This window comes from Tyto alba, unplaced genomic scaffold (genome assembly GCF_018691265.1).
Source record: "Tyto alba isolate M040663 unplaced genomic scaffold, T.alba_DEE_v4.0 Super-Scaffold_1000006, whole genome shotgun sequence".
NCBI lineage: Eukaryota > Metazoa > Chordata > Aves > Strigiformes > Tytonidae > Tyto > Tyto alba.
In genome coordinates this window covers 32,495,186-32,519,574 of record NW_024881272.1, presented here as the reverse complement: position 1 = coordinate 32,519,574, position 24,389 = coordinate 32,495,186, and the positions used below count along the sequence as shown (strand labels likewise).

At 41.2% G+C, this 24,389-nt stretch overlaps 1 protein-coding gene across 4 annotated transcripts in view; it reads right to left on the bottom strand.

Annotated features, from left to right (window-relative positions):
* Window positions 1-24,389, bottom strand: part of PATJ (PATJ crumbs cell polarity complex component) — a 154,955-nt gene that overhangs the window by 14,867 nt on the left and 115,699 nt on the right. For all 4 annotated transcript variants that reach the window (XM_042806676.1, XM_042806695.1, XM_042806687.1 and 1 more), the window contains exons 32-38: window positions 21,827-21,898; window positions 21,194-21,311; window positions 20,489-20,622; window positions 6,845-6,928; window positions 4,392-4,585; window positions 2,414-2,561; window positions 1,168-1,254 (exon numbers count right to left, since the gene is read on the bottom strand). In XM_042806676.1, coding sequence (XP_042662610.1) covers window positions 1,168-1,254; window positions 2,414-2,561; window positions 4,392-4,585; window positions 6,845-6,928; window positions 20,489-20,622; window positions 21,194-21,311; window positions 21,827-21,898 — 837 coding nt within the window. The remainder of the gene's footprint in view (window positions 1-1,167; window positions 1,255-2,413; window positions 2,562-4,391; window positions 4,586-6,844; window positions 6,929-20,488; window positions 20,623-21,193; window positions 21,312-21,826; window positions 21,899-24,389) is intronic.

Here is a 24,389-nt window from a genome sequence, read left to right as displayed (position 1 = left end):
GCAGATGTTTCTCCGATGGTATTTAGTCATTACTTTTAAAGCTGGGCTTTGCCCAGCTGTTCCCACATGGCTACAGGCTCTTTAGCCCTCCCTCACACCTCACCACACAGACAGCGGGCTGGATCACCGCTGGCCTTTAGAAAGTGAAGAAATCACGCCACATGACTATGATTTTGGCACCCTTTTGGGGTTGTTCATGCACGACATCAAGGACAAGCTTCCCCTCTTACTGACCTCCTTAAAAGCATTCCTGCTTTAACCTACATCCCGCCCTAAGCCGCCTCCTCTCCATTTCCAAACCCAAGCCCTTCTTTTAGCATTTGTGGCGGCTGGGCTGGATCCCACCAGGGTGCAGCCTCCCCTGCCTGCTCGCACATCAGTGGGAGATGTCCCCTGGACAATGTCCCTCGGGTCCCTGACAGCCTCTGGGCAGAGATGGGGCAAAATATTCCACAGCAATAGCACTGCTGTGAAGCACAGCTTGTCTCTCTCGGGGACACTGGCAACTTAAATACAATGGCAAAGCAGTCAGCCTTCGGAAGGAAAATCCATTAAAAAAAGTTTTCTAAGTCATCCTGCCTTGTTTTTCTCCCTTGCAGTAGTCGGACTTTAATACTAACTGTATCAGTGTCTGAGCTGATTGGGGGTGCAGGGAGAGGGGAAAAGCCCTGCACTGATTGAAAAATGAATTGTTGTCCTCGCTTCAGGTAAAAAGCAAGTGAAGCAGGAAATTGCTCTGTGTTTTCTTTGAGAGCAAAGCAGCTCTCATGTGGTTCTGCCATAAGATAGGCAAAGATACAGTTCAGTTTCATTAACTCATTTTGATTGACAAAACAGCTGCAGAAAATACATTCAACATTTTTTGTAGGTCTAAAAAAATTTCTGGGCATCATCGCCTGGGAAACATATCACATATTTCTGGTGTGTCTCAGGAAGACACTCCTTAAACCAAAAAAATACATTAACTAGCTCTTCTCTTTAATCAGCATTTCAGCATGACACTTACTTTGCAGTTTGGCACAGAAAATGACTGCAATGTAATATTTTGTTCCACATCCTCAGCAGTAAGCATCTGTGTAAGGACTGAGCCTCACGTGCAAGTTTGCGCACTGTCCCCGTGCCCTGCCTGTCACAGCTCCAATTTACACATATGAATTTGTCACTAACCTGACTGTTTTGGGATGTTTTCCGTGAAGATAGCCATGATCCAGCTCGCAATCTCCCAAGCTCAAGATGCACTAGGCCTTGGGCACACTAGGGGAAAAAAACACAACGTACAGCATTTAAGTAGACATTTAATATTTCATGCTCTCCTGGAGAGAATTATGTTTATATTCAGCACCACAACTCCGTGAAGAAAACCACAAGGAATGCTCAAAATGTTAACATTTGTATTCAGACAATACAAAAAGTGCCCGTCCCTGGATTTAGGTCTATCCTGGTTGCTGAAGTCAGTATGAATCTTCCTACTGGCAAACTGTAGATGGCCAATTACTCAATAAAAACAAACAAAAAGCCCCCAACTCTTTAACAGATGTTTGCCACAAACATTACTCATGATAAACACTTCAGATGAAAAATGCTACAGGAAAGGGTGAATTTAACACATATGCATCCAACTTAATAATATACCCTCACATCACCAATTTCCAATTCTTAAATAGGTAAACTTTTGGCCAGGTACCAACCCCTGAATGGAAAAAACAAGGAAATAATTAGCCTTTCCCTTCAAGAATGAAAGAAAACACATGCAGAAACACTAGTGGTGATGGCAGGAAAAAACCCCTTGTCTCCAGATGCAGTTTTGAATAGAAATGGGTCTGTAGCATCACTCCCACCCGTCCTTTCATCCTTGGTACAGGCTGTTGGGCTCAGGAGCTGTACAGAGGAGCCAACATCAGGCACTTGCAGCCAGGCCATCCCCTGCCCTCTCCTCTGGCTCAAGCAGCCACATACTTTTTATAACGGAAAAAAAGTAAATTCTCCCAGACTGTACAACTTCAGAGTACAAAATCACTCCCGTACGACAGAAAGCTGTGCAGAAACAGAACTGAGCTGCCATTTTATAGCTGCAGGTTAAGTACAACAAAGCCAAAGGCATTTTATTTCAGTGCTGATTTGTATGCCTCTCAGGTTTCCAAATATTTTTCTAACGTATGAAATATAGTTGCATTTTCAAATAAATGCCTAAACACTGCATGTGCCTTTGTTTTCCCACTTCGTATCATCCCGCTTCTAAATATACATGGAGAAATTATTTAAAATGAATATCCCCAAGTTATTTCAGATGAAATTCCTGTCTCGGTAATCAGTTCAAACTGTCCTGTGTATGTGTAAATAGCACTTCAGGATAATTACGTTGCACAGTGTCAGTAACTGCAATTCAATACCTTAAAATGTATTATGTACTCACCTTAAGTATAGTGGCAACAGTCTCTTGTGAGGCATTTCTCATATCCTCTCCATTTACAGACAAAATCTGATCTCCTTGAATTAATCTTCCATCTAGGTCTGCAGCTCCTCCTTTAACAATGTCAGAGATAAACACTCCACTTCCATTTCTAACAATGCAAGAAGCATATGGCTAATTACACAATCCAATATTCTTTGGGAGACCAATTTAGATTACTTGCATTTCAGAGATATTAAAAGAAACCTGTGAGCAGTGGAAGAACTAGTTTTACACCCCATTCAACTGTTTGAGTGTAAAAAAATCTATGAGTTTTAAAACCAAGGCATGTTTGGCTATATTTAATGCTGTCTTTCCCCTTGAACTGTTAGTTGTGACTGTGTGATCCATAAAGATTCATGAAAAATACCGCCTCTATGAGTAAAAAGTCAAGGATGGCTCTAAGATGGAGTTAAACTATCTCCTGATGTGCCTGATATGAATTATGTAGCCTCAGACTTTTTTTTTTTTTTCCTATATTCCCCCTAAAGGTTCAGCTCAGTTTCTTTTCTACAAGCCCAGAGGCCCCCAGCAGAAGAACAGGGAGAAGTCTGCAGAAAAGACTTTTATAGTTTGCACGTGAGTTATGCAGCAGAAAATCCAGCTTTGTGCCTGTCCGCCTGCAGCGGGCAGCGAGGCTTGAGAGAGCAGCAGGCCACGGGAACGTATTTATTTATTTATCAGCTCCAGCCTCCTCGCAGGGGATCCCCCTCCCAGAGGCTGCAGACCCCTCTGTGCTGGCCCCATGGCTCGCTATGGTGTGAGCTGGTGCCAGCTGCAATGCCAAGATTTGGCATTTGGTATTCTTCATCCCGAACAACACGACACTTCAGAACCTGAATTACACCTGGGTACCGTTTAATCGACTTCAGAAATCAGGCTACCTCCAAGGTGGAAATCTCCACAAGCGAAGCACTTAGCAGTAGTACAGGAAGTTTTGCACTAAAGCAAACGCGGGAGGGCTGGAGACTGCGATTACCATCTGTAGGGTAATTTACATAAACTAAATTAATTACCCAACCCACAATCTGCTCACAACACCTGGGTTAAACATCGCCACTCTTGTAAAAAACTGCTGCTGAAACTTTACTGACCATACGCAGTCAAGATAATGACATGATGATTTGTAATGGAGAAAATAATTTTTTTTTTGCAGTACAGAAGAGCAACCATATGATTCTTATGCTCCAACACTGAATGAGTGCTCAACAGTGTCATGCCGTAAATCTCTTCTAGCAGAAGATTTAATCTAACAGATTAAATCTATCAGTGTTCTGGTTCAAATGATCTAATAGCAATGGTTTAGAAATATATCAGTAAAAAGTCACATTTCATTAAGCAGCTGTTACCTACCACCGTACCTCAGATTCTGCTCTGTACTCGCAGAACTGCTGTCTACAGTGTTGTACAGTCACTTTGAGATCACACAGGATTTGGGTCGAACCCAGCCTCTTCTCTTCTACTGACATTGGTCCCTTTGACCCTGAGTAGGAGCTAGATCGAACTCACAAATCCATTTTCTAAGGGATATCCCAGTATTTGGAAACAGGAAGGTTTCTCCCCCCATTTTGAAATCAGAAAAGCCCTGGTTAGGGCCTCTAAGCCCTGAGACACAGCTATGCTGAAGCCACCAGACCAGTGAGCTCCCAGTTCTGCACGTGTCCCCTTGGCCACCCTCGATCCGAGCGGGGCAGCCGCCTCGTGCCACACGCCAGGAACTCTCTCCGAGCAGCAGCTGCCTTCAGGTATGTCCTTGTTCTGACAGAGGAGCCATGACCACACAGCCCCATGGCATCCCTGAAGATGTTTAGATATAAAATTCCGCCCCTTACACAGCTTCTCCTTTCTTTCCTATTCTATTTAATAGCTACGGTTGTTCATGTGGCAAAAAGCAAAATATTTCTCATTTGAAGTGCAGTCTGATCAGAGAGATTGCTCTTACCGTTTTCCAGCTATGCTGAGCCCTAGTCCTCGGCCTGTTTTCTTTTGTATATCTACATAGAAAATCTCTAAGTTTTCTTCATCTTTGTAATGTGCTTCATCTCTATAAACAACCAACTGCACCTTCTGGGGCGTCTGTCTCAGCGCAGTGATAGCTTCTTCATGGCTGGCATTCCGCAGATCAATCCCGTTCACCTGAAATAATCAGTGTTTTCTTTCCAAATGACATGTATAAACGATCTTTTCATCACACCCTACCCTTGTGTGACAGGACAAATTTGTCAAATTGACACGCCTTGGCACTCTAATTTAGTGCTCCCTTTTCCAGAGCGCCGAGCTCCTGGATCTCCTATGGAGCGCGAGTTCAGTGCTTTGTGCCACTGCCTGGAGTAAATCACAATCATCAAAACATTTTGGCTGGTAACTTTTGTGGGTGTTTTAAATGCTGGAACCTCAAACAACGCTTCGTTCTTACGACTAGATAAAGTGGGATGTGCTCCTTTGAGCTTCCTGTATCTCTTACTGCTCAGATTCCTTCTCCCCTGGTTTCGCAAGACCACCAAGCCAAAGAGAGAAGGAATCAGAAACATTAGCAAATGCCGGTGGCAAAGCCCAGGCAGGACGTATCAAATGGTTATTTTCCCTTGCTCCAACAGATGGCACACAAGACCGCTCCTGGAGCACTCAATTACGTTTCTCTGACAATAATCTGAAAATGTTTCAGCATTTTAATATCAGATAGAACAAGAAGTTCTGACTGAATGCTCAAATATAAAAAAAAAAAATACTGCAACTTGAAACTTAAACTCCTGATTTTGCCAGGCCTGATCCACAGATAACATTTAAGGTGTTTGCCAATATTCTGTTGACAAAATCATCTTTTATTTCCTAATACCAAAAAATATCAATGCTTAAATATTTCTGAAGTCTCTTTAGGAAGTAGTATGAACTGTAACTGAATAACAATACAATGTTAATCCACTTACACAACATAGTAAGTTTTAAGGCAATGAAAATATTTCTCAGTATTTATAGATATGCAAAGTTATAATCATACTTACTTTTACATTAAGATAATTAAGCCTAGTCTACAATAATTATATTCTTTTGTACTAATTCTGCACACATTTATTTATATGTTGCATCGGTATTCTTTTTTTGACACAGGCATCTACGTGTGCTTTATCATACTAATCTGAAACTAATTCAGAGTCATCTTTTTGATTCATTAGTACGGCTTTTAAAACCTGAAGCAATAACAATATTATGGCACACAAACATTAGCACTTTCCTGTTTGGCCAGAGAAGAATTAATTAACCTTCCCCATTTTTATCCCCTAATTATTGTGCTCTGTTAATACACAGTTATTTATAAAACGAAAACAACATTCAGCCTTAACGCTAAAAAAAATATTTTCAATGCAAGAGCTGTAAAGACAACTCCCCAAGTACCCCTCGCTATTTTTCTAACCCTACACACCAAAGCCTTAATGGCCATGCTGGGAATTTGTCCTGATCTGACAGCGAGACACTGTAAGCAGCTGCGCTGAACCCCTGCCTGACGCAAGTTTTATTTGCAAGCCAACACTTCTTTCTTAACCCTTTCTCTCCTCGATTTCCATGCTTGCCTGCGGGAAAAACACTACGTTTATTCACAGAAGTAATTCTGTCTGTTCACCAATTGTATCAACCGTGGCCTGAAGGAGCCGGTAGCTCCCCCGGCAACGCCGCGGGCGAGCACCGCGGGGTTTTTAACAGGGATGCTGGCAGGGATGCTGGGCAGGGAAGCCGGGCAGGGAAGCCGGGCAGGGATGCTGGGCAGGGATGCCGGCAGGGATGCCGGCAGGGAAGCTGGGCAGGGATGCCGGCAGGGAAGCTGGGCAGGGAAGCTGGGCAGGGAAGCTGGGCAGGGATGCTGGGCAGGGATGCTGGGCAGGGAAGCTGGGCAGGGATGCTGGGCAGGGATGCTGGGCAGGGATGCTGGGCAGGGATGCTGGGCAGGGATGCGGGCAGGGATGCTGGCAGGGATGCTGGGCAGGGATGCTGGCAGGGATGCTGGGGCCACCCTCACCTTCCCGCCCTGCGCTTGCCCTGCTCAGCACTTCGCTTGCGGGCAGCGCTGAGATACCAGAGCGGCGGCGGTCGCGCAGGCCTCCGAATGAAAGATTAAACAGATGAATAATACCGAGCTATTGGACATGACAGCTGAACTATGTAATTCCAGAACTGCCTTGCTCGATTAAATTTAATATATTCTCAATTTGTACCTTCAGTTTATATGAATATATAAGGAAATATGAATTTGTCAGGATGTTTTTTGTGACAGAGAAGAAGCTTCAGGTACAGGTCCTACTCAATGATCTCTCTTTCCCCTACAAGAAACCTACACTGCATTGGATACAAGTATACACGACAAAGGTACAAGCAAGTACGTACACGGAGAGACTTATTTACCTCCAGAATTTGATCGCCGGCCCAAAGCCTGCCATCTCGGGCTGCTGCTCCTTCTTCATAAACTTCATGGATCACTATGGCATCCTGTGGGAATAAGGGGGTGGTGTGAATTCTCCCTCCCAAACTCCCCGCAAACTGGCACCCCACGCAGCCCACAGCTCCGCAGTAAAAAGGCACAGCACTCCAGGTCAGGATGAGCAAGACTGTAACACAGATTTATATATAATTTTTTTAATATTTTGGGATGAGAAAATTGCTGCCATAATCAAAAGACAGATCTCTAGTAAAAAGGTAAAAAAGATTTTGTTCACCATTTCATGGTAGTCTTGTCTAGAGCTTCTTAGGCTTCCATCACTTTTAGACATTGGCATCAGCAGTATGTGAACTCAGTGTGAACCACTGTATTAATATCGTCTACTTTTTATGATATTATTTAAAACCAGATTCTTTGGAGCTATGAATATTTTTAGGGACTTGGCATAGATCTCAGCTTTAAGCAAGAACTGAATGCCTTGTGGTAAATAGCGCTGGTTAAATCTGTAAGAAATGAAATCCAGAAGAAACGAACAATGGCAAATGTTAGTTTATTACTGAGGTTGGAAAATGTAGGCAGTGGCAGATGTAGCTTCAGGGAAGGTTTCAGTGATTTAATCTTATTGCCAGCAGTAGATGTCCCCAAAGAAAAAGCATTACAAAGAACATACTGTTCTCTTGCTGGTGTTTTCCCTTTGCATTGTTCTGGTTTGTTTCTTTTTTTTCTTTTTTTTTTTTTTTTTTTCCTGAAACAAATAGGTGAACATCCTGCTACAGTGCTTCAGCCGTGGTCCCGACAGCTAGCAGGATGGGCCACTTCACTGTGCAAAATGTGCTCCTCTCCCCAGTGTCACCAGCAAACACCCAGCCTCAGAACAGAACCGGCTTCGCTACGAACTCTGAAACGGATCTAATTTTCAATTAGGTATGTAGGTATTGGATAACCCATTCTCAGACAAATACACCCTGTAAAAACGCTACGGTTGTGAAGTTCTTTCACCAGTTTGACGTACGAGTCAAAGAGGAGACTTTCCGCAGCGTTTGCAACAAAAGGCGGCGAGGTTCTCAGCGTGCGAGCCCCGCTGTGCACCGCCTTCCTGGAGCAGGAGCAGGAAATAGCTGCTGGGGCAGAACAAAGTACCTTCGTGTTTTGAAAACACTGTTAGATACTACAGCTCTCATCACCAAGTTAACTCCCCCCCTCTGTGTTGCCTTGCGATCCCTTTCCCAGCACACATGGTGCATGTTGAACAGGGAGAAAACTCAAATGCCCTTAAGCTAACGCTCTGATCAAGACAACATTGAGAGTGTTATTCCTTTTCATTCCCACTACACCTTATTTAGTGATATGGACTTGTTCCTACAGCCGCTCTGCTGCTGCTGGAGCACAGCACCACTGTCACAAGCTTCCTCTTTGATACATATACACCAGTCACTGCGAAAAGCCTGAAGGATTTTAATCGCAAATGGATTACAGCTGATACAAGCATCCCAGATGGGGAGAAAAGATTTCAATCTACATAAATGAAGGCAAAATACTATAAGCAGTATACTAAGGTAATTAAGAAAATCAAAAGAACAGTTGGATTAAAAAAAAGAAATATATATATATATACACACCACTGGCAACTGCAGGGTTTTCTTGAAGTAACTGAGTATTACCAGTGGAACTGAGTAACACGTGCACATCCATCTCTGCAGTACTGCCAAAATCCTCTGCTACATGCCTTAGATCTTCTTTCAGTTGTGGGGGTTTGGTTGTTGTGGGTTTTTGTTTGGTTGGGTTTGGGGTTGGTTTTTCTTTGGGGCTACCTTTGTTGTAAAAATGATCGTGTAACTCTAAGTCAACACAAGAGACTTTTACCTGGGTGAAAGCCAGGAGGGTGACAGTGATGTATATTTTTTCACCTGAGGCTGATCGTGGGTAACTTTGAGAAAAAGCTGAGTCTGTGGTTTAGAACTTCCACAGCACACTTTTACCTTTTCAAACACTTTACAAAGGAAGGCACTTAGAAGCAGCCAATGAGATTACACCAAATATCAACCAGCTTGTTAAGACAGCATCATTCAGCTAGGACACACCAGGGCAGTGGATGGATGAACACAAAGTTTGGTAGCAAAATGGCAATGTGGCCATGTAACAGCAGACTGGGCATGTGCACGAGATGGCCAAATCAAACACTTTCAGACTGTATTCTGATATTTCCTAACCTCCAAGCAAGGAGCTCTCAACCACATTTCTTTGTTTTCCATCTGCAGTTGCTTTAAAAACGGTCAAATGGAGTTACCATCTTCTCCCAGTACCGCACTATTAAATGTAAAACTGCACATACCTAAAGCTCAGATTCAGGAACCACCGAATGTTATCAGTTTGAACAATCTGCATCATCTATTTGAAAAGGCAACGATTCAGTATTACACTGTGGTTCCTGCATGTGTTAGAAGCCAGACCTAGAACTAAAAATACATATGGCATGAAAAGGTACATTCCTGTTCGGTCTGTGCCTACCCCAAAGAAGGAAACATCTCACAGACCTGCCAAAGCACTGTTTTTCTTAACTAGTTTGTTGGGGTTTTTTTGTTTTGTTTTGTTTTTTAAAGTAATGTATTAGAATCAGGCTTATCAAATAGATTAAAAACAGAATGAAGCAACGTGTCCACAATTTACTGTAAAGATGTTTAAATAGTTCATACACATAAATGTGAGAGTTGTACCTTCCTTAGCTTGCTAACTATGACAAACAGACATCTTTCCTCTGGTACTTCTGGGATCAGGTCAAGGTACATTTCACCCAGAAGTAAACTTTTTCCATTGGATCTAGTGGGATCTGGATAAGACTCTTGGTTTTGATCATCTGTGACAAATCACTAAAAACAAACTACCGATGTTATTGATCATTTTTAATTATATCAATATTTTAAGGAAGTTTATGCAGTAATGAGATGTAATGTCACACTCCGACCATCTAAGCATGCCCTAACCTGTAATGACTATATTGACACGCTATGGATTTAAGCTGTAACACCCCTCTCGGTGCTTCAATAAAAAAATAGGATCCATCATGACTAAAACAATCCAAAGCATTTACTTAAAGGATGTGGTTTGGTTACTGAACATCTGCAGCTCCTGCTCACTAGCTTCAAATTCAGTTGCATGTTTGGTATCTCGAGAAGTCAAGGCCTAAGCAGTTCAAAATCCATCAATCAATAGAGAGGGAGGAAGGGAAAACACTGTTTATGTTCAACTAGAGATTGTGAATTCATGGTGACTCTGGACAGATTTTCACTCCCATCCCTCCCCATCTCCTTTCACTATCAGTTTCATATAGATTATGGCACTCCATGATATAGAGCTTGGCAGAGTCACAAAAACTGTTCATACAGAAGGGGGAAATAAAAACACTCTCATATCAAGAAAACGGTTGTTTAAAGAAAGATATCCAGCTGCAGAAAGCACATACTTCATGAGGTTTACAAATCTGTTGAACAAACTGGAGCTTTAATCTTTGTATATTTTGACAAAGAATAGTCTGAGACCACTACACAAATCAGGAATTAATGTAAAGTTGAACATTTCTTGTATGGGACGGAAGGATGTAAAATACAAGCCAGGCCATATAAACAGCGTTTTCCTATGCTAAACAAAGTCCATGCTTGCAGGTGTAAACTTAGACTATCCAACCATGAAAACGTTGAAAGACAAAGTAGAAGGAAGTTTGTCTGCTACTACTGAGGTTGCCATCCTAGGCTGAATAATTCTTATACTGAAGGCTACTGAAGGGCCTGAAGTCCAACGAAATGAAGCTGGAATGCACTCATACTATCTATACTGCATGGCTAAAAAAAATAAATCACCTGCAAGCCAGAATAGTTCCCAAACATGGCAAGAGCATACCAGGTTCGTATATGATGTGCACCAATCTGTTAACGAGCGGTAAGGCTCACTAAACCTGCCACGCAGCGTATTAGATGGTATTCTGTGAAGTTCAGATTTGAGCTGTGGGACAGCTACACCCCTCGCCCTCGCTTTAGCAGCAGAATACCACTGGGACTGCACAGTCTTCTTGAGCAAAGGGGAGGCACACGAGCGACAGCTCTCACACTGACTTCAACAAAATGAAGTTTGAGGTTGTGGAAGAAAAGGCAGAGAAGTAGAAGAGTTCACAGGGCCTCTTGGTTGACACCTTGAAGAACAACGTTGGTGCAGAGCGAATGACTACTAATCAGTGAGGGCAACAAAACCTTCCAGAAAATTAGCACCCAACCTCAGAATCCACTTATGGGAAACACAATTTGTAAAACATACACAGCATGATCTACATTGCACTGCTTTCTATCTGTGGGAGGGGAATAGCCCTGAACTCTGGGGGAATCGGATCTCAACTCCCCTCCAAGCCATGGCTATTTTTTTTCTGCTTGATTTATAACAACTTCAGAGACCCAGTAGGGGAAGAATATCACACTCACCCATCAGCAGAGAGCACAAATAGAAATGCGAACGTTAAGAATTAAATTCAGTAAGAGTGACAGCTTAATCTTTGTATCTTAAATGTCAAGAACTGGTATGGCAGAGACCCCAGGCAATGACCACATAGCACCGTCTTGATTGAGCCTTTGGGAGAGAGGTAGTAAAGTCAGCTTCCTATTCAGGAAAATCACTGACCAAGCGAACCTTAAAAGCCTGCAGGACCATAAACAGTGGTGAGAAAGTCTCACAAGCTGTCTGGCTTTAGGCTAGCACTGCTCACACATTTTCTGCAAGTTTATAGCTTCTGAGCCAGTCTCCAGTGTTTCTTTTCTTCTTTGCAGCTGTTCTTCAGAAGGACAAGCAGCAGCTTTCAACACAGGTGTCCTTTGCCACTGAAAATCAGCCCCCAGACTGTTATTTGCAAATGCCGGGAGGGCGAGGGAGTAAAAGGACACAAGGCATGAGGGAGGCTCAAACGTTAAGTACCATGGATATTCTGATGAAGTTCTATCATGTGATAAAAGGTGGATCAGTGTGTAAGAGGGGGAGATTTTGAAAGAACTGGAGCAGAGAAATCCCCACATACCCGTTGCTAGCTGGATTTGACACGGAAAAATGTCTGAATTTTGGTAAAGAGGCTTCTTGCATAGTTAGCACTGAATAGTCCTTAACTACTGCAGATCACCCACAACAAGCTATTTCTTTCACTGAGCTAATACTAACTTTGATTGGAGTTTATTTTGCTGTGCTATTTCAGCCTATGGGATCCAGCCATTATTTTGATAGGATCAAAGGCACTTCACAGAAGTAAGGTGAACCACTACGCACTGAGGACTGCAATAATCATCCGCACAGAATGACACCGCGTAAGGTATTTAGTAAGAAACCAATTGTTTGAAAATCCCAGGCCAATGTTTTCCAAGATGTACATTTTAAGGCGGTAATCACGAGACTCAAAATCCCCCAAACAGTCCTGAGAGTAGAAACCAGATCCATAGCTCTGCTCTCTAGCTAGAAGGCCACCTCTACCAGCAGAGCATCACCAGCCATTTCTCCTGGAGCAAGGATGCATTACATGGGGAAAAGGCGCCTGTCCCCCAGAACAGACACTTCTGAGCACACACACACAACGATGCTGAAAGTCCAGGTCAAAACAAAGACACCAGATTTTTGGGAACTTATGTGGTTGGGCAGTGCTAGAAAACAGGTAGGGCATGTTGGACTTACATGAGTTTTATGTGCCTGCATCTCAGTTTGGTCTGTAGTTAGGTGAATGAATCTTACCATTAACCATAATTATTTATTTGGTGTAAGAAAGGAAGCTGTCTGCATGGATTAGAGTACTTTCCTGAGGAAGCAAAAAAGTAACTTACATATAAAACAACATTCAGGAAAAGATGTTTTTTGATTTAGTCGACAAGTCGTGTTTTCCTAAGCTAGTATTACACATTTCAAACAAATTTCCTACATAGCTACAAATGTTATACTAAATTAGCATTTATTAAAGATAAAGCTACAAGGGTTTTTGCTGACTGCAGGATTACAGATTTATCTCTTTCCCAGAGTAAGTACAATATCACTAGTTATTTCCTTTTCAACTCTTATAATACTTTGTCCAGAGTAGTAAAATTGTCATTTCATTTTTACAGGCTGGTTCACAGATAAAGTAGAAATCAACTAGTTGCACAGTGTGTTTCGCTGAAGAATTAGCCCCATATATGAATCTCTCAGTAGTTAAAATAAATCCAGCTGCTGGTTACTTGCAGGTAGAGGAAATTACAACAGTTATGTTATGATCTATGATCTTCCATTTGCAGAGCTAAATGGAATCTAAAAGATAACGGTTCAGCAACAAAAGCTGAAGGTCAACTCCAAGCAAATCACTTGACTTCTTAAAGGGGTTTTATCTAATGCATCGTGCTGCACATACCTCCTTCTAACACTCAAATATTTTGCAATTGCTAGCATTCACAAACCATTAACAGGCACCCAAAATCCTAAGCCAAACACTACTGTAATAAAACAGGCTATATAATGTAAAAATGTATTACCGTGTTAATGTAAAAATGCTTTACATTGCATGATACTGAAAAACTTCTCTACTCAAGGTCAAAACAAAAGGTCTGTTTCCCATTTAAGAACAAGCCCTTGCAAGAGATGGTGTTCACTTGCCAACTTTCATAAAAAAGATTAATCCACAACATCAATATGAATATAATTTTTCATACTAAAATACAGATTTATTTTAAGGAAGTGGATAATATTTGTATTACATTTTATAGGCCCCTATAGTTACATCTGGTCCTTATTTATTTAAATTTTATTCAGCTTGCATAATATTTTTGCTTACAGTTATATTCTCTAAGATCAGAAAAGCTAAAACCTGAAAATTCAATGGCACTATTCATTAACATTCCTTCGGTCTGCAGTCATAGACATTTGCAAGCTCTCCTTTGATTCTGAAATAATAAAACTAAGGTAATAAGATGTTTAGTGTAAAAATATATGACTTAAGTCAGAATGATAGAAAGAGCCATGCTTCTATGAATCACATGCCAAAGCAAACCAAAGTTTTTCAAAAAGTATACATGCTCATTTTAGAGGGAATAATAAAACACAGAACTACATATTAAAATGTTAACTCTCTCACTCTCATTATTTTATTAAATAAAAAAATATGAAAATTTACAGTGTACAGTGCATAACACAGGCTATAAAGAATGCACGAGATCCTGAATGCGTATGACACAGGAAGCCAAAAGCCAGTGGTTTCAACCAGCAGCAAGTAAGATACTCCTGAAGTCCATTCTGACATGTCCTACTGCTTTTGTATATTGTTAGCTTGAATTTTATGGCTGATTTACACTCCTGGAAGACACCAACTTCTTCAAGCAAGGCACTGCTATGCAAGCTAGCCGTACAGTCGGCTAAACCCTTGCCAAGGATCCATCAAATACATGATGTGCAAAACCTACTACTCTAATTCCCATTTGCGATAACTTGTGTACAAAGCAGTTTGGTTTTTTCACACTGTTGTAAGCTAACATCCTTCTGGAATTATGATGAATCCACCAACTTCATTTTAACATTGTCCAACCAAGAGTCAAAGCAATTCCTCACAATTTCAAGCTAACTGCATTTACCACTCTGTCATTAAATTGCCTTCTGTTTTATAAATGTGGGTAATGGTTAAGAAGTGATTGCATTTTTTTCTCTCCCAACCACAAACTTTTCCTCTACAATACCCAAGCCACGATTAAAAACCTAGGACTTCTATTACCATTTTTCATTCTATTGTTCCATTCATAATGTGATAGACTTAACAGCAACAGTATCTATAGCCAATATATTGCTGAAACCCTCCTGAGGCCAATATCTTGCTTTTCATTAGTAGTTACAAGGTAAGCATATTCCACTAAAACAGCTTCAGTCTTAGCTACACTTGATGACTGTCTACAAAGTCGCTCAGACCTCAGCTGTCTACAGCTGATGAAGTTATTTTTGCCTGAATCTAAATATAACTGAGGTGGGAGGGAGGGAAGAAAGCTCAACCAAAGGAGAACCTGTTTGTTTAGTAACACAGAAGTCACATCAGTCCTCATGTTTAGGTAGGTCCCCCACTGCTGACTGCAGCACGGCACGAAACAGAGATATCAGACTTGGCTTCGGTATTAGTAACAGCCTGCTCTTGGCAGCATGGAGATCCTAGCAGGGTAATTAGCCCTCACAGCTCCAGGGGCAAACATCGGGTCTTGAACAGCTGCAATTTAAAGTCACAGTTTTCTTGATTATTCCCTTGCCCTTCCTTAACAGATGGGGTTTATTCAAGGTATGACTCACCTGGACTGACAGAATGAATCTAAATATTCTTCTGTCAAACTGCATCCCCACCATCACGAAGCTCCCCCTGCTCCGCCGCCAGCCAGAAAGCCTTCTGGGCTAAGCGAGGTGATTAGAAAAGCTTTTTCCTCTCTGACTCCAGCATTACCAGCTCTCACACCAACTAGTGTTAGCTAAGTGAAGGCATATTCTGTTACTTTTTGGAGCATTGCTAAAGTGTTCCAGTTCCCTGGCTTTGTGGATCACTTTATTTTACAGATGGAGTACCTTGAAGTTTGTTAATTGCCTTAAAAATGCTTTTTATTGAAGTCAGCTGAAAGCAAAAGGAAAAAAAAAAACGTATTTACAAAATTCAAAGTAGACAACCCAGTATAAAAATTGTGCATAAGAGGTTTGTTGCCATTTTCAGTAAAAAAGACAGAGAATAAAGTATGCTGCTTTTCTTCCTTTCTATGTAACGTTCAGATAATGACTGCCTCCTCATTACTCCACCTCTAAAGAGCCCCTAGGTTACCACTCCTGCAATCTTTTTTTCTTTTATATTGTAGGTTCCTCTTCAGTACTTAACTGTGATTTCAAGCTGCAGCTGAGTCCCTGTGCTCTCCTCCCCTCCCAGGGTTTTCTAACTCTGCCTGGGGGGAATGTCCCTGCACCAGCCTCCACCGGCCTTGAAACTGCTGAATCCCCTCCGGCAGGTCTGAGCGTCTTAATCACCCAGGCAGCAAATATAGAGTCAATAACTATGAGTAATCAACTCAACCATTACTAAATTATTCAGCTGGAAGCAAAACAATGCTCCCACCTACTAAGAAAATGTTTGTATCTTAGAGCGATGCTTTTTCCATGTACTGCCAAGAATAAAATCCTTGTAAATTGACAATCCTGTTTTATAGAAAATGGCTCATTGCAAGTTGCTAACTGGACCAGACATCACAGTATTCACTCACTCAGGGGTGATAATGGGGCTCGGATGATTTAACCCCACATGCCATCTGGAGGAGTACCAGGATACTTTTTTTTAAACAATTCCTCGATGCCCTGTTCTCAGACAATTTAAGAAGAAAACCTCATAGCAACTTTCTGGCAAAACTGTTTCAGATGAAAAAGTCTGTTACTTGAAACTAAATTATTTGCCTTGAAACAACGGATGCAGAATGCAATGAATCAAAAGCAGAACAACTGAAGAGCATTTCCTAAATTCATGGTGAACAACTGGACGATCTGCTGCCACCATTCCTGCATCCTGCAGGGCCAGTTACTCGCCCCGGGCCCACGCGGTCCCCAGCCACGAGCCGGCTGGCCGTGCCAACACCGGCTGGCAGCCGTGAACGCCCAGCTCTGAAAGCTGAAATTCCCCATCCACCCGAGAGCCCCAGCTTGTCCGGGCTCGGAGCTGGCAGCCCCACGCGCCAGCGTCCTGCCCGGCGCGCGGGGGTTTGCAGCGCAGGCGTTGCCCCAGCAGGTCTGTCGCGCTCAGGAATCCCGGGCGGGAGTCCCGCGGCTGGAGCGGTTCTGGGGGCACGGGCAGCTGCCAGGTGACAAGGACACCCCTGTCAGGTTTATGGCTGCTATTAGCAGTGGTGGAGCTGACAAGCATTTATATTCGGCAACCAGGGGGATGAGAGGGCAGGACGGTGTCCTGGGGAGCAAAGTCAGGGCCTCAAAACTTGTTTTGGGATGTTTCTGAAAACACTTCTAATTTTATTTTTTTTTTTTTTTAAATTCCCACTCTGACGTTACTTTTACAAGTTTGATTGGACTACAACCAAAAAAAAAAAAAAAATATATATATATTCTCCCAAATTGAAAGTCCTGTACTTCAGCCAGCTCCACTCTGCAGTTTAATTGCTTTAAAGCAGAGGCCATGTGTTGTGTTCTCTCAGGGGCACATGGGAAGGTGAAACAAAAGACAGTGAAGAAAAAATAAAAATAAGCATCAACCCTTAGAATAAAATGAAGCAGGACTGCTTAAGGGCTACAGCAGTCTAAAGATCAACAACATGAAGACAACTCTCAAGGACAATCCCTCCTTCCCCCTGCCTTTTCTACAACCATGTCTTTCCAGGTAGTGCTCTCCCACTCCCCTAAGCACACAGCCACAGTCCTTGCTTCTAATATATGCAACTTGGAAGAGTTTGAAAGTTTAATGGGATGGTCGTCTTCACAACAAAACCCATTTCACACGAGTTAAGACATCACTTTCCAACCTCCTGAACAGATTAACCTCCCTGCTCACAGGCTGTATTTTTCAAGTCTCCACTTGGTGATTTCTGATGAGATTCTTAAGGTTATGACTTAAAAGTTGCACCTTATATTTCATTTGGAAGCAGTGCGTCCCCTTAGCGGGCTACCAGATTTATTATTCCAAAACCTGGGACTGTACATCATGTGTTTAAGAAAGATCTAAAATATTCTGAAGTGAGCTCTCGCATCGCATGTGAGCTGCTGCTGTGCCATCGATGTTGACTATGAGCACTCAGTTCAGCATTTTTAGATCAAGTGCATTTTAATACCACATAGACAAGGCCCTTACGGCCACCTTAGATTTGACAAGTTCTACTGAGGAGCAGCCTCCCTATATCCCTCATACTGATAAATTATTTCTGAGATCCTAGGAACTGGGGTTCATGTCCTTCATCATTTCCTAGGCAGTTACACACCTGTGCAGTATGAAATAGATATCCCAGTAGAAAAAAAGAGGAAGAAATGGGTGTTCGTGCCTTGCTTTCTCAGAGGACAAAGAGGTTAAAGTCTCTGCAGCTGTAGAGCACTCAGACACTGCTCCTGCAGATTCGCCCCTACTCTGCCAAGCCTTTTCCCATTCCCGATGGAGCATGTTTCCATGGTCCCATCAGGGCATCTCACCTCTATCGTCTCTGTGCGCCACGTGAACTATGAGTATGAAAGACAGCATCCCTGCTTCATGCTTGCAGAGACAGGCTACAAATGGTGCTATTCTCATTCCTTCTGACTTTGTTCTGACAATTCCCATTTCAAAAATAGTTAAAAAACCAAACCCAAACTGCTGAAGCCAACTATAGCTTCATTTTAATTTCTTTGCACTGCAGAAAACAGTGGGTCTTAGATACACAATTTCCACCACACAATGAGACCTTCAGAACTGATGAACTTCTATGGCTTATGAACATAACATATACATAACCAGTGAAGCTGTAAGTCAACTTATTTTTCCTTTTTTAAAATACAGAAGATGTCCATCTATATAACTAAGTTAAAAACAAATGACAGAGCAGGACAAGACACATCGCTCAGCTCCATGTACCCATTTTGCTGTATTTCCTCTCTAATCCACAAAACTCAGAAAGACAGAAACTTCCCTATCGTCCTGAGTAGTATTTTCTTTTACTCCTCCTCATTATGTTCTGTGAACTTCATTTCAACTCTTTGACAAAAGGTTTTCTGACTTCATGGCAAAAAAGGAACACAACAAAATAATCTGGGAGAGATCAGTAGTACAAAGTAGACAGTGAGATGGTGATCCCACCAGCTAAAGACACAACCCTGGCCACCTGCTTTGAGGAGAAGGGTTTGCACACACTGTTTTTGACCAGCAAGTTACAGAGAATCCCAGAGAGGGTCTCTGCACGTGCTAAGTGATCAGATTAGACTGTGGTTTCACAAAAGCATCTCACTTCCTATGAAACAACATTGCTTGCCTTTAAATAAGCAGATTCTGAAATAGGAAAAGAAGCAGGGAATCATTTTCATAGGGACTGTAATGCAGGGATCAGATATGTGGGAAGTCGGACCTCCCTCTGTTCCTGAATTTCAGTTACTGCAATCAAGGGCATAGATTTTTAAAATAAATTTCTAGGAGGACACTTTAATGAATAAACCAATGGAAGTATAATACTTAACCAAAACCATTTACTCAATTTAAAGAATAAAATCCTTTGCATTCTTCTCATCTGCTCTGTAAAGCAGGTATTTATAATTTTCATTTATTTATATTAGAATTTCATGAAAGACATGTACCAGATTGCGTCTGACAGACTGCCATGTATTATTTCCAAATTCCAGTTAAATGAAAAAGCAGAAAGATGACTAATGCTGAACTTCTTATTTGAATTTACTCAATACTGAGCAGTTTGACAAAAAATGGACTGGGTACAAAACAGTGCATGGCTGGACAGAGTGAAAACCATACAGGCTGATTTAAGCCTTCAGCATAACTCAGACCTATCTCCATGCGAAACAGAGCAATTCATCCAAACTCGACATAATTGGAGACTTGGATAAATGGGACCAAAAGCAGAACCTTTTCCAATTTCAGCTTTAATACTGTAAAAGATACAGCCTATATTTTGCATAACAAAACTTTATTTTTCCTTTCAACTTCCTCCAGTTGTTTTCCTTCTTTTTTCTTGGTCTGGAAAAGGATTATTACATTGCAACTGTCTGTAGCTGCTGACACTCACAGCTCTTCATTGATTAATGATGCACCACCATGGTATTTTTGGGAACAACTGCATGTAACAGTGCAGCTCTATTGCCTTAGTGTCTCTGCAGCAGGGGATTCAGGAGAACCCAGTAAAGACACCTCTGCAGCACACTACTGAAAGAACTGAATTTGACATTAAAAAAACCCGCAGTCTGACATTCTGTTATACTGTAACATAGCATCTCTTAAATGGGAAGTGAGGTGGAAATAGCAGCAGCAGAGGCAGAGAAGGGTTTAGCATAACTAAGTTGCTGAGTTTACACTTGAACTGATACATTTTAATTTAGCTGAAGATAACTTTTTTAAAAACAGCATAGCGAAGAGCAAGATTAAGCAGAAGGACACAGAAAACAATAAAAGATTACCTTTGATTTACCTGTGCTCAGCAAGGGCTTTTGCTGGCAGGGACATAAATCACAGTTTGTTTAAACAGCTACTAAGCATTTACGTTCTTAAGGTGGAGGTGTTAACCTTGCTGAAGTAGCTTTACCTCTGTGACATTAATTTCTAGTCCAATCACTCTTGTAACTTACCTGCTTGAAACGCTTAATTCACAATGGTTAGATGGTTAAAAAAAGAATACAAATTTGTAAACTTTGACTATAGCAGAAAGCATAACTGAAACACAAACCTTTCAATATAAACAAGGACAGAAAACACTTGATCTGAGACAAGGAAAAATTATCAGTTTGTTATTGGAGATTGTAGTTGCTGGTTTCTCTTCCCTGCACTGAAGAATTCATTAGAGTAATCAGAGATTAATAGCATCATTAGTTTCTATGTTTTCGTTGTCTCCTATTCTTTAACAGAGACAGTAAATATTAGCTTAACAGAAACTCACCAGTGGAGTGTCTTTCCCCCCGACGATGCTGAGTCCTAGGCCTGACCGACCCTTAGATATCTCTATAGTCATCTCCTGCCCTGGAACTATAGGACATGTTGCCGGATCCACAGGCAACGGAGGTGGAAAGACACCTAAGAACATGAAAAGGTAAAGAAGTCAGTCACACTATGCAATAAGAAAATGAAAACCATCAAGGGAATCATATGAGAGCAACTAAATTCTTGCGTTTTGTTCTTCATCTTTACTGATCGAAACGGAACTAGAAGACTACTCTGAGTCACTTCTAAAGTCTCTAAATTAGAAGGACTCAAATTCTGGAAGTAAAATTCAGTTATAACCTATACAATTCAGTTCACGACGGCAAGGTGCATTCCATTCAGGACAGATAAGGCTGTGTTCCAGCACCATGGAATGCATGGGATGCCCCACATTGCCTTTCCTCCTATTTTAATTAAAAAGAGGAACAACACCTTTGTACATAGAAGTCAAGAAAAACAAGCAAAGACACCTTCAAGCTCTCAAAAATTCTAAGAAGAGAGAAAAATATACTTTATAAAGTAACTTCAAATAGATCATTAGATGTTCAAAGAAAAAAATCTCAGCAAAAGTTATCTGGAAAAAAAAAAAAAAAGAAAAAAAGCCATCCTGGGTTAGGGTACTAAATATACACCATATTGGTGGAAAAAAATAACTGATTCATACTACGGCTGGTGACTTCTGCCTCTGGAGAAAGATAAGTAGGTGCTGGCACCAGGGGTATCTCCTGTAAATTGACTGGTACTTTCGTTGAAGATTTGGATTGTTTGGTCTGGTTGAGGACCTAAAAGCAAAGCAGAAGCAAAAGAGATCAGTTATCAATCACAGAAAGGCATGCTATGTGGACATTATCATTAGTTGTTGATTATCGTACCTTACGTACGTATCCACTGAATCAACAGAGGAGAAACAAGCAATAAGCATATATGAACTGAAAATTTTATCTTCATAAGTAAATGGAAAATAAGGATGACTGGATAACTGTGCTTCCAGAAATGCTCATGACGGAAGTCAGGGACAGGGCTTCACCTTTCTCAGTTGTGCCTCTCATACCAAATAATGTGGGTTTGGTTTTTGTTTTGTTTTGCTTTATTTTTAAACAGCAAAGAATGTCCTTGACATTAGCCTGTGTGACTCTTTCCACATACTTAAAGAGAAGCAAGTACATTTTTAAGTTTCCACCAAGAAAATGCTTTTAATGTCTCCCCAGTTAACCCCTTCCTCCCATAAATCATTCAATCTTCAACTAGATCAGGCCTCCGTAACTCCCCCCTTATCAGTTAACATAAACACACATACATTTTCAGAGAGCTGCTCCTCCATTTCCTGCTGATCCACCACCACTGGTTTGTCAGCTTTACATTTCACATCCTAAAAAGTCAAAAAAGAAAGCCAGGTGTATTGAAAATGCCTCATTACCTTAAATAAAATATCCGTCAAAACTCAGAATGATGATCCCAGGCAAACACAGTGATATTTCTTTGTGTACATTTGTAGCACAACACAAAGCCGAAGCCCAGAACTTGAAAGAGGAAAAGCTAGTATGAATACCGGGAATATCAGGAATTATTAAAAACATACCCAACAGTTCTGGAGACACACAATGTAAGGAAGGGGAGGACATTACCACACACGGTCTATATTGTTCCTGAGCAATATGAAGCTCTAAAGAAGGAGGAAGCGCTTTCTCTGGGGCGACCAGGACAGCAATCCTGCTCCAAAGTGTGTGTGTGTGTGTGTGTGTGTGTGTGTGTGTGTGTGTGTGCCGAGCCCCTAGCACGCACGTAGCTGTACAGACCCTTGGGTGCCTACAGCAGGAAGGGGCTCAAAGTCATCTGTTCTCTCCTTCCCCCTCCCTTCTTCAGTAGTCCTCAGCAGCACTGAGCGTGCTGCCAGATCTTAAATAAAGGAACTGCTTAAAATGCATCATCCAGCCTCATTATAAATATCTCAAACAATGGCACTTCAATCCCAGACCCCTGTATCCTCATTTCTTTCCATATCCTTGCAATACAATAAAAACGACTTTTTCTCTCCTACTCCTGCAAGTGCTTTCAGACAGTTACAGTGTCCTCTCCTTGTTAGCTCTTCGCCAAACTTAGGCCACTTTAATCACAGCATTAGTTAGTTATCTTACCCTATGTTAAAAAAAACCTGATAAACAGGCCTAGTTTTCAGTAAATCTGAGTACCAACTTCAAAAGAAAACAGAGATATTCTGCATCTCAAAAGAATTTCTAATTAAGATGACAATTCACACATTAAAAAAAAAAATGAAAAAATTTTAGGCAACCAAACTTGAAAATACTGGCCTTGTTTCCTAGAGTTTTATTATGTTAAATCATGCCAAGCCCCACAGGATTTATTTTTTTTTTTCCCCCCGCATTTTTCTCCAAGCTTGCTGTAACTGTACAACTGTAACTATCATCCAAATGGATAACAAGAAGAAAGATAAAGTGGTGATCTCATTGTATTCTCAGAGGTGTCAGGGGAGAAACGGGAAGACAGATTTGTCATTTTATGAGAGATTGTTTTAAAGAGCAATGAAAAATTATTTCATACTTCCATTTTTCATTCTGATTTGTGACTAAAATCTGAAACTTCATCTTGCAAATCAAGTAAGCACCAAGTATCACCTTTAAATCTTTCTAATCTTCTCCATTTAACTCAGACTACGCTAGTTACCCGAACAAAATAAAAAGATTTCCAGCCCCTCAAGCACTGAATTGTACACCCAGCATTTGTCAAAAGCCTGCCACCCAACTGTTTTAAGCTAACTCAATTCTCTCAAATGTATCCAAAATAATTGTTATGAAGCCCCTCCTCTTTGCCAGTGTTACAGGGACATGTTTTCTGTTTGCGGTGAAAACAGATTATTGTCCCAAATTCAGATCTTTTAAGGAAAACGAATCCATTCTCACATACCAAACATCAGTTTAATTATCCCACCTACCAGACACTGAATTAGGTACACGCTCTGCCAGGACGCTAATGATGTAAGATGCTTCAGAGCACACACAACGACCGCTCAAGCCATTTTCACCTTTGTAAAGTTAAAAGTTTCGAGAGCATCTCAAAGCCCCGTATATCTACTCTTTTCCAATGACACCTTATAGAAAGCAAGATAGCTACAGTCCTCAGAAAACCACAACCTTCAATCAGGCCACCTCAAACCTCAGCAAGTAAGCATGCAGACTTTGCCTAACACTTCCACTGGCTCCAGTTCAGAAATAAAGTTGTTTTCTTTCCCCTCTCTTATCATCCGAGTCTACAATGATGTCCATTATATAACTTTAAAAAATATAAAGTGATGAAGTGACAACAAAAAGTATCTTGGGAATGACAAATTTATCAGCAACAAATGGATAATTATGTGAATTTTTAATTTTTTTTTTTTTTTTTTTTACTACAGCTGTCACTTGGTAATACATCCTGCCTGTGCTTTGAGCTGTACATACTTGTGGAAGATCTCTGCTGATAAGCACATACTTTTTATTTACTCAGTGAACTTGATCTTACTTGTTGACTTTTACATTCCTGATTTCTCCTGACATGACTGAGAAATTCAATAACTGTGAAGTAGCATTAGGCTCTAGTAGCAACCATCATGCTATGAAAAACAAGGTACTGTGTCCTTTTGCCTCAACAGTCATTAAAAGACTGCAATAGAAACCTCTCTTCCTCAAAATAATGAGCTGTCTTGTGCTGTGCTGCAAAGTCGAAGTCTTAAAGTCAATACCACTACAAACCCATTTCCTTCCGGTCAGAAGGGACTGATCACAGCCATCAGCATTTACAAAAATAAGGTTTACTTAGAAATATTTGCCACGTAGTGTTAAAATCCTGATTGAAAGAAAACTCTG